Genomic DNA, 13,143 nt, shown 5'->3' with positions numbered 1-13,143 from the left:
GGAGGAAGTCATCAAGTCATACATTACTCAATATTATAAAGGTTAGGGATGGCAGTTTGCCTCGTCGAGTCAGGTCCCCACAGGTTTCAGACCCGATGGGGGCCGGGGTGGGTTTGGGTGGAAAAAATGGCCTCATGGGGCCTTCGGGTCGGGGGCCCTACCCGAACCGGGTTTGGGCTCAGATATGTTCTTTCACCCACGGGTGCCACCGAAACCCAAAATTTCGTGGGCCAAGTGCCAAATCACTTACAGCCTAGCCGATTCCATCGGCCCATTTCCCACCCCGACGCCCGCTAATTACCTCACTGCTCCTCAACACTCACCGGTCTCCGACGCGTCGAGCCACTTCAGACGATGTAGTGCCCGCCGAGCAGGTCCACGCGATACACAACCTCGTTGAAGTGCTCTGTCACTGCTAGGATGTCGCTGAAGGAGAACTCCACGTCCTTGCTCCATATGGAAACTGTCAGAGCCGTCGCGCCGCCGCTAGCCGTCATGTTTGCTCTGTCTTGATCGGTAACGGGGTCCCAACCCGACAAGGTGACCTTGGACGCGCTGGCGGAGTCTGGCGAGGGGGAGCGGTTCTTGCAGCGCGCGATCATGGAGCAAGGCTGTGGCAAGGTGCTAGGCATGGTGGTGGAGATCCAAGAGCGGCAACTGCAGCACAACGCAGCGGCGGAGATCCTGGAGCATAGCTTGCTGGAGCTGCAACAGGTGTTCAACGACATGGCGGTGCTGGTGGTGGCGCAGTGGCCCGACTACCAGGAGTCGCGAGCCGCCGCTAGGGAAGACAGATCTGGATCTAGGCATCTCCTCCCTTGGTTTTGGGTCCCCCATCGAATTTTAAGTTCTCGTTAGGGCCGGGGTTGGTTTTGCACCAGTAAGTATTTTGGGGCCGGGTCAAGTTTGCTATCTCAGGTTTCGAGTCGGGTGCATTCTCGCTCCACACGGCCCTGACCCAACCCATTGTCACCCTTAATAAAGGTATGTTTAGTCCTTCGAAGAGTCATCAGTTCTCTATAATCGAGAGTACTCGTTGGGAGGACAATCCATGAGAATGATATGTTAATTGTGATTTTTACTGAAAAAGAAGTGAAGGAGACAATATTTCCGATGAAACATAATAAAGCCTAGGTCCATATGGTTTCCTGATTAATTCTATTAGGCTTTCTGGGAATTCATTAAAGAGGACTAGATGGCTCTTTTTTGTGAATTCCATAGTGGTACGTTGCCTCTTTATAGTTTAAAGTTTGGAATAATTACTTTGCTATCAAATAAATCTGATGCCTGGCAAATTCAACAATTTAAGACTATTTGCTTTCTTAATGTGAGTTTTAAAATATTCACATAAGTGAGGTTAAATAGACTTGTTAGAATTGCACAAAATGTGATTGGACCTGCTCAAACTGCATTTATGCCATGAAGATACATTAGGGAGTGGTCATCCTACATGAGACTATCCATGAGTTACATAGGAAGAAGTTAAATGGTGTCATTTTTAAACTCAACTTTGAAAAGGCCTATGACAAGATCAAATGGCTTTTTCTAAAAAAAAAAACATTAAGAACGGAAGGTTTTTTTAGAATAGTGGTGGAATTGGATAGAACAATTTGTAATACGGTGAGTGTAGGTGTGAAGGTTAATCTGGAGGTTGGTCGGTTTCTTCAGACCAAGAAAGAGTGCTTGCGGATCTTGTAGTGATATTTCTGCTACTAAATGTTAATGGTAAAGCTTATTTCATCCTTTGTAAAAAGCACTTTTATGGTTTCTACTGTTCTTGTACATTCTTCTCGCGGAACCAATTTGTCTCTTTTAACAGGCAGCTAGGTGCTGAAGTGATATTTCAGTATTTTTTTAAGAAACAGAAAGGGAACTCCCCTTTCCGATTTTCATATTAAAACCGATAAAAAGTTACAAGTTCAGAAGTGAAAAAACAAGGAAGACAAAAGGAAAAGGCTGACATGCTACTGATGACTGATCAGCCCGCACGGCATCATCCCACAACACCCATACAGACTGTAATCAAAAGCTTGCGACACACATTCAGCTGAACAACTCCTACCAAAACATCACCGACTCATCAAAGGAACACCAAAGCATAACTAAGCGGATCCACATATATTTCAGTATTTGAGCTTCTCAAAACTGCTTACACTTCATTTTGTTAATTTGCAGGTTGGCACGCATACTTTTGGGTGGCTTTCCTTACCCTTCTTGTAAGTGCATATATAATCTGTTGTCTTAAAGTCCTTGTACATGGTCTGAACAAAAGCCCTTGTACATGGTCTGAACAAATAGGATTGTGCTGTGAACGATCCTTGAGCACTGTCTAAGCATTCAGGACACTTTACATATCTCTTGCAGCTTCTGTTAGCTATTGGCACTAAGCTGGAGCACGTCATAGCTCAGTTAGCCTATGATGTAACTGACAAGTACACGGCGATCGAGGGCCATTTGGTTGCCAAACCATCAGACGAGCACTTCTGGTTCAGGCGGCCGAGGATCGTCCTACAACCTGATCCACCTCATTCTCTTTCAGAATGCATTTGAGCTTGCATCCTTCTTCTGGATACTGGTAAGCATTGCAACGCGCCATTTTGTGGAGTGTGCTCAGATGTAATGGCTGATCACAACATTGTTTACCCTTCACTGTCTTTCCTTTCCTTTTCAAGGCTACTTACGGATTCCAATCCTGTTTCGTGGATCATGTTGGTTTTATGGTGCCGAGGCTTGAAATGTCAACCCTGAATCTCTTCTTCTGCGTTTTGACTCATGCGTCCATCCTTCTACTTGCAGGGTCGCTATTCAACTTCGCTGCAGCTGCAGCACCCTACCTCTGTATGCAATTGTAACCCAGGTGCGTCGGTATTTGGATATTGTTTGTTGATACAATTGTTATCCTCGACGCTGGTTAACGACTGTTTTGCTCCTTTTGTGCTCAAAGATGGGGAGCTACTACAAGAGATATTCAACCAGCATGTACAGCAGGGCGTCCTGGGCTGGGCTAGGATGCCAATGGGGACCCGATCCTCGATTCCCCACGGGGAATTTTCTTATTAGGGGACGGGGATAGAGAGATTTTATCACCCGTGAGGATATAAATGGTACAAATCATATCCCCGTCGGGTCTAGCGGGAACGAGTATGGGGAAACATTTCCCGTCCCTGTTTCCCCGCGAGGACCCGTTTCGACCCAGCGGTGGTGGCCCAGGCACGCGCGACCGGCCTAGGCGGGCGCTAGCGCGCAGCCCAGCCAGGCACTGCCTGGCGCCGTGGCATGGTACGGGTCGACCCAATGGGCTGCCTCGATCCAGGTGGGTAGAGACGGGTTCCCCGTCGGGTCTCCATTCCCCGTGCGGGGACGAGGATGGAGAGAAAATAGTCCCCGCGAGCGGGGGCGGGAGCGGGGACGGGGACAGGAAATTTTCCTTCGTGCGGGAACGGGGATAGAGAGCCATTCCCCGACGAGAAATTCCCCATTGATATCCTAGGCTGGGCGCAGAAGGCCAAGAAGAAATCAAGGTTGCCGGAGGGCAGCACCACCGTCGAATCCATGAACGGCGCCGATTCGGCTTAATATTGAAATGGTGAAACGGGCAGCGAGGGAAGACAGTGAGGCCGTTGGAGACAGAGTGGTGTATCAGCAGTAACCTGTGTCCTACTGAGCAACGGCTTGAATTGTGTAGTCTTCCTCTGCTGTAAAGCGTATTGATGTGACGACGTTTTTGCAGATAGCTTCACTCACAGCAGCCGCAAAACCGTGCTGATACATTTGTAATCTCATACATAGTCGTCTATGTCAAAAGAAAACTCCCCTAAAGTTTGTATGATCCAAAGACCCTGAGCCTGGTACCTTTGGGGGTGCTGTAAAGCGTATTGATGTGCCAACAGCAGCCACAACAAAGTTTCTGGACTCTGGTTCCGATGAGATCAACAGCAGCAACAAATCCTTAAGTTTCAACCAAGTTGTTATAGGCTAGAGCCAAAATTCAACAAGAGCCAAGGGGCTATTTGGTTTTTGGAGACCTAAGCCAAAATTTGATCAGAGATTAAATCAGTGCAGTGTCAAATTTTGACCGTTAAAATAGCATTTAGTTTAAAATCAAATCAAAATTTAGCCAACCAAAAATTTTAACAAACAATATGACCATCCGATATTTGTCTAAAAACACTAAAAAAAATTTGACTAGACAAACTTTTTCGAGACAACCAAATTTTAACCTCAAATTAAACGAATGCCAAATTTTCAGAACACGATTAAAGTTTAGCTTGGCTACCTTTACCCTTAACCAAACAACCCCCAAATCTTTCAACACCATACCAGTGCCATACAATTCTGCCACGATACGCCACCTGCCAAATTTCATAACTTGTGGCGACCAATATCTCCGCCACAAAAACCAAAAAGGTGTGGTTTGCCACGGGAGCAAAAATATTATGGCAGTGCATGGCATTGAAACTTCGACCGTTCAGCGTTCAGTACACCACGAGGCTCGTGAGCACCCAATAACACAAGGAGAACACAACATTGAAGAACCAGGCATGCAAATTTATTGACAGTTGTGATACATCACATAAAGCCACAATGGTCATAGTCGCGGCGTTCACTGTATACGGCTTTACGCCATTCGACCATTACTTTAGTAAATATAAATAAATAAAACCACCCATCATCCGATAAACTTGAGTCAACAATCTTGCATATTTCTGCTAGCAACAAACATGTAAACATTGGGTAGAACAGTATAACACAAGATGTAATCTGCACTGGAATAAACCATGACTAGTCATTCATTAAGGTTTCTCCTGTGTTTTCCATGACGTAAGTCTTTGGTGAACATGAGATTCTGATTATGGAATCTAGTATTCTTCAGCAGCACTAGCAGCACTCAAATCCACACTAAGATCAACCGTCTGCCATGAGAGTAGAGTTAGGATACAAAGGATAAATCCATATTTGCACCATAAAGTAGTGGATTGAGCAACTGGATTCATTTTTTTTTAAAAGAATGACACACAAGGAGACCTTTTGCTTAGCAAATATAACAGCATAATATGTGAGGAAATATGCAGTCCCTACTCTCTAGGTATCTAGATCCGCTCAAAATAAGTTTAAGTGTATTCATGAAAACATATTGATAATGCACTGTTAGCTGAAACTACTGCATAAAAGCATTGCAGGTCTTTTCAGAGCAAATATAAGGTTTGACCAACATTGGCACATTAGACTAACAAGAAAATAAAGATGAAGTGCATATTACCTTTCCAGTAATCATTGTATACATGTTAAGAACATCTGTCACAGTTGTCTCAAAATGTGTGGTGGCATCATAGCTCTGCACGGAGAAACCACCATAAAGATTTAGTACAATTCCATCACAGTGAAATTTCATGTTCATTTTATATGTACTACAACTCTCACCGTTGAGACAAAGCAATTATCGAGAGATGGTTCATTCACTGGTTCATATCTGTCATAGATATCATAAAATAGCTCATCTACAGAGCCAAGTAGATCAATTCCAGGCTTTAGCTCAGACTGGGGATTATCAGTCTCCGCTTCTGCAGACACAAATGCAATGAACTTCCCTCTCGGTGCAACATTGTGTGTGTATGAGCAACAGAAAACATACCTAACAAGAGAATACCGACAGAAATGTCAGAATGGTGGCTAGCATAGTGATCCATTTGACAAAAGTGTGCAAGTAAATCTAATCATTTGTGCAACAAAAAATAATTGAGCATGAGAAAAGGCTCACATGTCTGACTTGCGTCCGAGTTGTTTCTGTGGCAAAATAATTTGAACTGAGTGGGACTCATTTGCATTTGGGATTGGGTGGCTCATAATAGCAATTGCGCGTACGACTCGACCGATCTTTCTAACCTGTTGAGAAACATTAGCATGGCATCAGAACTGGGAAAAAACATATAGCAAAAATACCAGAAGGCATTGCAATTACTACTCAAGATGGGAATTAAAAAGAGAGAAAAAAAGATCAGAAGTTGCAATGAATTATCTTGTGATCCATCAAAATAAAAGTATATGGCACTGAAATGGCCATCTGAACCTTTCAAAAACTGAATACAGGGAAAGAGTATTCACCTTGTTGGGTAAATACGAAGGATCACAGACCACCTTCTTGCACTTTGCAGTTTCACCTTCTGATGTAACACCACACACCTTCCCTTCCATATCGAATTCAACCTATACAAATGAGGTAGCACAGATGAGGAGAGAGTTTCCTTGTCATCCAAATTGTATGAGCATGACAAGGGAGGTGATAAAGCAGACCTTGCACTCTGGCTTATTTAACATGTAAGTACCACCATAAACAGCACTCAGACGTGCAAAACCCTGTAGCATAACAAAGCATGGTAACATATGAGCAATGAACATGAATATGCCCATGCGATAAGTATTGGATTAACAGATTAAATATTGACTGACCTGTGGTAGCTCACCCAGCCCGTACAGTGGATAAATGTACGGTGAGCCTCCTTGAAAGCGTGCAAGAGACTCTGCATATAGCTATAAGCACATAACAGGTAAATTTAACTGAACTACATACATATAAAGAAAAGGCATTATGATAGATTTATCTGTAGCAACAACTAGGAATCAACTTTGACCAAGACTTACTTTCATCCTTTTTACGGTATCAAGTGCCGGTTCATCAAGATAACGATCATCTCTATGAAGAGCAAGCGCATGTCCAATGAAATCCACTGTATCATCGCTTAAACCATATTTTCTGAAGAAATAGTGAAGTACCAATGGAAACTGTGAGTTATTCTTGAGTAGAAAGATGCAACAGCAACTGACATAAGAAACATCTTTTCGCAACATATGGAAGGTTAAATGCTAATCCATGTTATAATCTGCAAGGCAGTAATGTTATAATCTGGACCATCTAGCCAGCCGGTTGTCAGGTTAATCGTCGAGTAATTGCGGTTAGCCGTCCGTTGTGGGCGATGGACAACTGGAACTTGCCAACTTGGGCCTCGGATTTTTGGCCCAGCGAAGCTTCAGCCCGGTAAAATATGAGTCCTATATAAACTGCAGCCCTTGTACTGTAACCCTGGCTCCAAATTTCATTGCCGCCACAGCCTGTAGCAAACCACAAGCAGCCGAGCGGGAGAGGAAAAAATTCTCCCACCCAGTTGCCGGGTCGCTGCTGCCCTTTTCTGGCATCTGGTCACCGGCCTGCCACTCTAGCCTGCCATCAGGCCTCCCTCCCCCCTCTCGCCGCCACCAGTGGTAGTGGCCCTCCGCCCTCAACGCCGGTTACTGCTGAATGCCGACGGTAGTCAGCATCAGCAGGAGTTCTCGAGAGTGAGCTTTGTGGGGGCAGGCGAAGCCAACGGCTGCAGCCAATTGACCGTCATGGCAAGCACCGCCTACTCCTCCAGGTTCCTCTCCTTCTAGATCTCCTTTTCCCCAAGCTCCTCTCTTCTCTCTGTTTTTCTGCTCTGCATTGCTCACCTTTCGTGTGGTAATAGCTGCAGCAAATAGTAGCAGATAGCATACTAGCAGTAGAGGCAGATGACGACTCATTAGCGACTAGTCGTCCCTCTAGTTGACCTAGTCGGCTAGTTGGTGCTGAGGCATCTAGACTCTAGACTCAACTTTCCGACTTGAAAACATTGCAAGGCAGCAATTTTCTTCAACTATTTTCCCAATGGATCTTTTAGGAGCACAACCCTGAAGATAGCAAGAGTTCCACTAGGGAAAAAATCTTGTTGCTACTAAAAAGTCAATCTATATGTAAGTAGGGTCCATATTAGGCAAGATGCGAGAATAAGATAAGCAATTGTCTACAATGAATTTGAAAAACCACAGTAAAAATTGTATTGGTGTGACACCCTAATACTCTAGGTAAGTCTTAACTCGCACTACATGCTTGTGTCCTCCATATGCCTAAAAGGTTATCCAGATTTAGCATTATGCTACTCTGACACTATCATAATTAGCCATGTGGGGCTAATCCCAAGCCCCCGACACTGCTAGGACTTGCTAGGTCAGTTTGGGTGTTACAGTTGGCCTACATAGCTGACAAAGGAATCAATATAATGAAACAAGCGCATAGGTACTCACGCGATAAGTTCTCTAGTTGTCACCCTAGTAAGGTCCAATCCTTGATGTGTTTTTGGATCAGCTTCATTGTAATCTTGGACATAAATGAAGAAGTTCCTTGCTCTGCGCTTCTCAAAGAGGCCCATCAATGGGGACTTCAGAGCCTCCATATCAGTAGCAGGGACCTTGTAAATCTGTTTGAAAATGAAAACAGAGAAAAGGTACGTTACACTACTACCATAGGATCAGAATACAGGAGATCAAAGAAGAACCACTGAACCACCTACAGAAAATTCAGGAAATGTGATGTTGATGAAAAATAAAGAAATGAAGTAAACTGAAGAGACTACCTTCCCTTTGCTGAAAACGTAGCTCCCATCAACAGCTTTGAATGACAAGTACTTTGTCACATCAGTGTGAATGAGGGTTCGAACCAATGTCCCATTTGCCATCATAAACTGATAATAGAAACGTATTTTTGACAATCAAGTCCACAAACAACTTCATTATGGTACATAGTAGTAAATAATATCAGCAAAAAATAACTATAGGTAATCAACTTAAAAATATGGACAGGATACTTTGCAATCTTTTTTTTCAGTAATTATGCATGGGATTTTCATAATTCTTTTACTGCCTGACAGCCTGAATGTGTGAACCACCACATTGATCACACAAGAAAACTACAAATGTTTCGCATCAAGATAAAGCAACGCACCATCATCAGGTCAGGGTTATATTGATGTCATCTCGCAAACATATCCGCATACATTACATGTGCTAACAAAAGTGGTAGAAAGGCACATTAGAATAATAAAAGGCTGTTGCACCTTTGGAACCATGTCTACGTTGTAATCTCTGCTTGCGCCAAGATGTGCTGGGGGCTTGTCTTCCCCTCTAAACTTCTTCCAGAGCTGATCCAAAAGGTGAAGTGAAAAGCATGGTCAGCATACAAAATCAAATATAATCAATTAAATGAGCGTGTACTGTGTAAGGACACAAGCTTTCCTAGACAAGAAATGGATTCACAAATCTGGAACCACCAGCATTTGGACTAAAATAGTTGGGAGTTGCTTACCTGGTTAAGGTTGAGCGAGGTGGAATCTCCTCCATAGTAGTCATTTCTATCCATGTGCAACACCTGCAATATATATCATCACAAGCACATCCTTGATGGTATCCTCAAAGTAAATTTACAACACTGTCACATTTAGACTTTGAATGCCGCAAGTTTAAGTAGTGCCATAAAAAAGGCACAAGGCTCAACATCAATTCAAGATCAGCTGACTCAGAATAAATCAACTCATATATGTGTGTATAATGTACAGAGAAAAGAGATATTTTTGGTTTGTGAGGGATTGTTGGATCAGTTGGTTATCCTTCCTTTTTTGCTCTTACAATGGACTCCTAATGCAGCATCCTCATTATGCCACACCATCTTTAAAACTGTAGCCATGATCATCAAATACAAGATATGAACCCTACGATTAAGAGATACAAAGATATCATTTCCACTTTCCAGAAAAGCACATTGCAATTCCAACCCTCCCAGTTTGGAGCCATAGTAGCTATCTCATTCTGGCAGAATCTATGTGTCACACAATGTAACACATAGCCATCCCACCGACCATCTCCAGTGCACCGCCGGCTTCCTATTCTCGGCCCACATCCCATACACCAAGTCCCCACCCCCTACTTGCCACAGCTTCCCTCTGTGCCACCACCTCCAGCCACCATCATAGATGAAACAACATCCGCTGCCACGCATATATGTCACCGCTGACACCTTTTCGCCCATCCCTTACCAGTTGGGCTCCTCGATGGCTGGACCAGTCCCATCTGCCGCACGCATTTCACCCGCCAGAAAACCAGCGGCTCCTTGCTGCCCCATAGCCGTCGCCGCCGCCCACCACAAGTCCAACCTACTCCCAGTCCCCGAAGCTAAGGCCTAAGGTAAGGGGGGGGGGGGGCTTGGGGAACCCTGAAAACCTAACCTAATTCTTCATCCTTCTCGTGTGGGCAACACATTGCTATCTGTCGTGTGCGCAACAGATATGGAAACCCATTAATTAAACTAACATGGAAAATCAGGTTACTACTAAGTTGCAAGCTTGGGCAAGCAACACAACACAACACAAGTACCCTTATAGTTTGGGCCTGGGAAAAGTATGCCCACCCGTCTCCCTCTCTACTTGGTCCTTACTTCATTATGTGTTCTTCCACCAAAACGCCAGCAAGCACTACAGCTACTCCACACCTCCTGATCCAGCAAGGCCTCTCAGCCCCGATCTCTAGAGAACTACACCTAAAAATTATCACAAAGTTCACTAACTTGGGGACCAATAGACGGTCGGCATGGATCCACCAAGGACTCAGGTGCTGGGGAATCTCTAGATACAATACAGAAGTGGACGAACACAACCCGTCAATAGCAAAGTAAAGCGTTTGTCTAAGCGCAGCGCGCCAAATCCAGATCAAAGGGGAGGCGCGGTCCGATCTAAGAGCTCGCGAGCTCAAGCGACCCAGTCCACCCCGAGCGAGGAAAAGCCCGAGCTCAAAGATTCGGGACGCGGACGCTGAATCAGAGCACGGAGGCAGCGGATCGGACGCGCAGCGGCGGAGGGGAGCGAGCGAGGGAGGGAGAGATCGGCCCACCTTGAGGCCGTCGACGGAGAGGAGGCCGCTGAGGATGCACTCCTTGAGCCCCGTGCCCAGCACGATCACGTCGTACTCTTCATCCATGGCTGACTGCTCGGCGAGCCGGCTGCTGCTACTTCGGTGGCCGCCGGAGAGCGAGGGGCAGGGAAGGGGGGGGGGGGTTGCGGTGGAACTTCCGTTTGGGAACCCGAGAGAGCCGGATGCGGATGGGATGCCTGTCGCTTTCGCGCGCAGGTCCTCGGCTCGCGAAATATTTGCGCAGCTGAGGCTTCAACTTTCTTTTCTTTTTCCGGCTCCTGATTGGTCAAATTTCCAGCCACTGGATGGCATACACGTCGCGAAGTGTGATCCGGTCTTGCTCCTGTTAAGAAAATATATACGACCACACTTCCTAATCTGTATTAGAACGTGCTAAACCTGACGAATTAGTGAGCGAGGTATGCAGTGGCGGAGTTTGGATCTAAATTCTAGGCTGGTGAAGTTAAATGGACTAACTGAATCACAGAAGGCCGAACAATAAAATATAAGAGTTTGACTCAAAATACACTACAAATACATAAAATTTGTTAAATTGAGAAAAAATACATTACAAAATAAATAAAATTTGTTGGGCCAAAGAGACCATGGCTCCATTGGCCACAAATATCCTCCGCCCTTGGAGGTACATGGGGGAGATTCAAGGTGTGCTTAGTTGTTAGAATAAGATAGGATATGATGGTCCAACTTGTATGGAATGATCTAATAAGTGGCATGTTTGCTCAGGAAATGAGATAATTTAATATTTTATTTGGTTAGTTGTATATGATCATGCAATACATGTTTAAAAGAATCACGTGTAAGTACTTATTAGTCGTCATTAAGGCATGCGATAATTTGGCAGGTGTTCTTGTGCTTCTTCCCTCATATCGTCTTCCCTGATCAATTCCGAGAGAGATGCCGAAGGTTCCATTGACACTAGTTGAACCCAAACCGAAAGAGACATGAGAGAGAAAGGGGAGTGGGCATGGGCCTCAAGAGGAGCGGGCACACATTCCATATGCGTGACACTTTCTACAAGCCGAACGAGCAAAGTTGTCGGTGTATTAAGAACTGGGGGTCCCTGAGTCCCGAGAACAGGCCGGCCGTCCGCCACGTGTCACCATCCCGCGAGGTCCCCCCTGCAGAATGAGGAAAATCTAAGTTCCGGGAGAAGGTGCTCGGGGCCACAGCCTCTGGTTCCCGAGCACCCCAGTTCCCCGATGACCCGCAGAGTCCAAGTACCGGGAAGAAAGTGCTCGGGGAGGTGCCCGCTCGCCCCCGAGTACCATAGTCCCCCGATGGGCCGAACAGCCAAGTGCTCGGGAGAGAGTGCTTGAGGCTGCACGTGGTAGCCCCCGAGCACTCGGTTCCCCGAAGGTTCTACAGAAGGGCTCGGGAGAGAGTGCTCGGGGCTGCACGTGGCAGCCCCCGAGCACTCGGTTCCTCAAAAGGTTCTGTAGAAGGGCTCGGGAGATAGTGCTCGGGGCTGCACGTGGCAGCCCCCGAGCACTCGGTTCCCCAAAGGTTCTGCAGAAGTGCTCGGGAGAGAGTGCTCGGGGCTGCACGTGGCAGCCCCCGAGCACCCGGTTCCTCGAAGGTTCGCACAAGATCACCCGACGCCCCGACGACCCGGAAGGACCCGTCGGCGAGGTGTCAACCAGTCAAAGGTCCGAAGCCGCATTTAATGGGCATGCGCGGCCTGACATCCTGACATCGTGACATTCCTAACTGCCCACGCCGCAGTGTCAGTCCCTGCCATGCTTTGGCAGAGGGGCGTGGGTCCATTAATTGCACGGGTCCCGTCCCGTATCATCCGGGGTATCTCGGGATAACGTTGTCAGGATCAAAATGTTCCGCCCGCCACCCTGCCCTGGCAGAAGAACAAGACAGGGTGGGCGCGCCGGGTGCCTTTGTGGCCGCCCGGTGGGCCCTCTCAACGGTGCCAGGGCGTCCACAGTGACGGGTGGTCGGATGCGCGTTGCGTTTTTCCACCGCCCCTGTCGCTTCGCCCAGGGGGAATGATGATGCCTTTCTCCATGGCGTCTTGGAACTTGCGCCCCCTCTTTCCCATTTGGGGTAAGTCGTGGTCGGCAAGTGTATAAAAGGAAGGGATCAACCTGGATCAAGCTGGATCAATCTATCTCTCCAAAAAGAAGCTATCGCCCCTGAAGCTCCCCTGAAGCATCCGAAGAACACCACAAGTAAGCTCGAGTAGAGCTAGAGCAAGGGAGCCTCAAGCTCTCCGTTAGACAATACACCCTTGTAACCAGATACATCCTTGAAGGATTCCCTTCAAGGAAGGATATTGCATCCACACAGGAGTAGGGTATTACGCCCTCGTGCGGGCCGAACCTGTCTAAACTCCGGTGCATTTATTTCTCTTTGCACTAGGTC

The 13,143-nt window shown here is 46.4% G+C and overlaps 1 protein-coding gene and 1 pseudogene across 1 annotated transcript; one reads left to right on the top strand and one right to left on the bottom strand.

Annotated features, from left to right (window-relative positions):
- The first annotated feature begins 600 nt into the window (after window positions 1–600).
- Window positions 601–3,747, top strand: LOC133884081 (MLO-like protein 1; annotated as a pseudogene).
- Window positions 3,748–4,527: 780 nt separating this feature from the next.
- On the bottom strand, window positions 4,528–10,967 carry LOC133884380 (guanosine nucleotide diphosphate dissociation inhibitor 2). The gene is made up of 13 exons (XM_062323768.1): window positions 10,729–10,967; window positions 9,152–9,214; window positions 8,904–8,987; window positions 8,424–8,531; window positions 8,095–8,267; window positions 6,640–6,751; window positions 6,448–6,528; window positions 6,292–6,354; window positions 6,103–6,204; window positions 5,759–5,883; window positions 5,422–5,632; window positions 5,261–5,335; window positions 4,528–4,913 (listed from the first exon to the last, which is right to left on the bottom strand). The coding sequence occupies exons 1-13, from the start codon at window positions 10,813–10,815 to the stop codon at window positions 4,860–4,862; spliced, it is 1,338 nt and encodes a 445-aa protein (XP_062179752.1). The 5' UTR covers window positions 10,816–10,967; the 3' UTR covers window positions 4,528–4,859.
- Between the last annotated feature and the right edge of the window lie 2,176 nt (window positions 10,968–13,143).

This window comes from Phragmites australis, chromosome 11, assembly GCF_958298935.1.
Source record: "Phragmites australis chromosome 11, lpPhrAust1.1, whole genome shotgun sequence".
Taxonomy (NCBI): domain Eukaryota; kingdom Viridiplantae; phylum Streptophyta; class Magnoliopsida; order Poales; family Poaceae; genus Phragmites; species Phragmites australis.
Note: the sequence above shows the minus strand (reverse complement) of the source record. Positions and strands in the feature narration are given on the sequence as shown.

Excerpts from the sequence above, each read along its gene's own strand:
- LOC133884380 (XM_062323768.1), bottom strand. The coding sequence starts at position 10,815 with ATGGATGAAGAGTACGACGTGATCGTGCTGGGCACGGGGCTCAAGGAG. Across the intron at positions 8,988-9,151 it reads CCTCGCTCAACCTTAACCAG|CTCTGGAAGAAGTTTAGAGG; the intron begins GTAAGCAACTCC and ends CTTTTGGATCAG. Across the intron at positions 5,336-5,421 it reads ATAATTGCTTTGTCTCAACG|AGCTATGATGCCACCACACA; the intron begins GTGAGAGTTGTA and ends TTCTCCGTGCAG.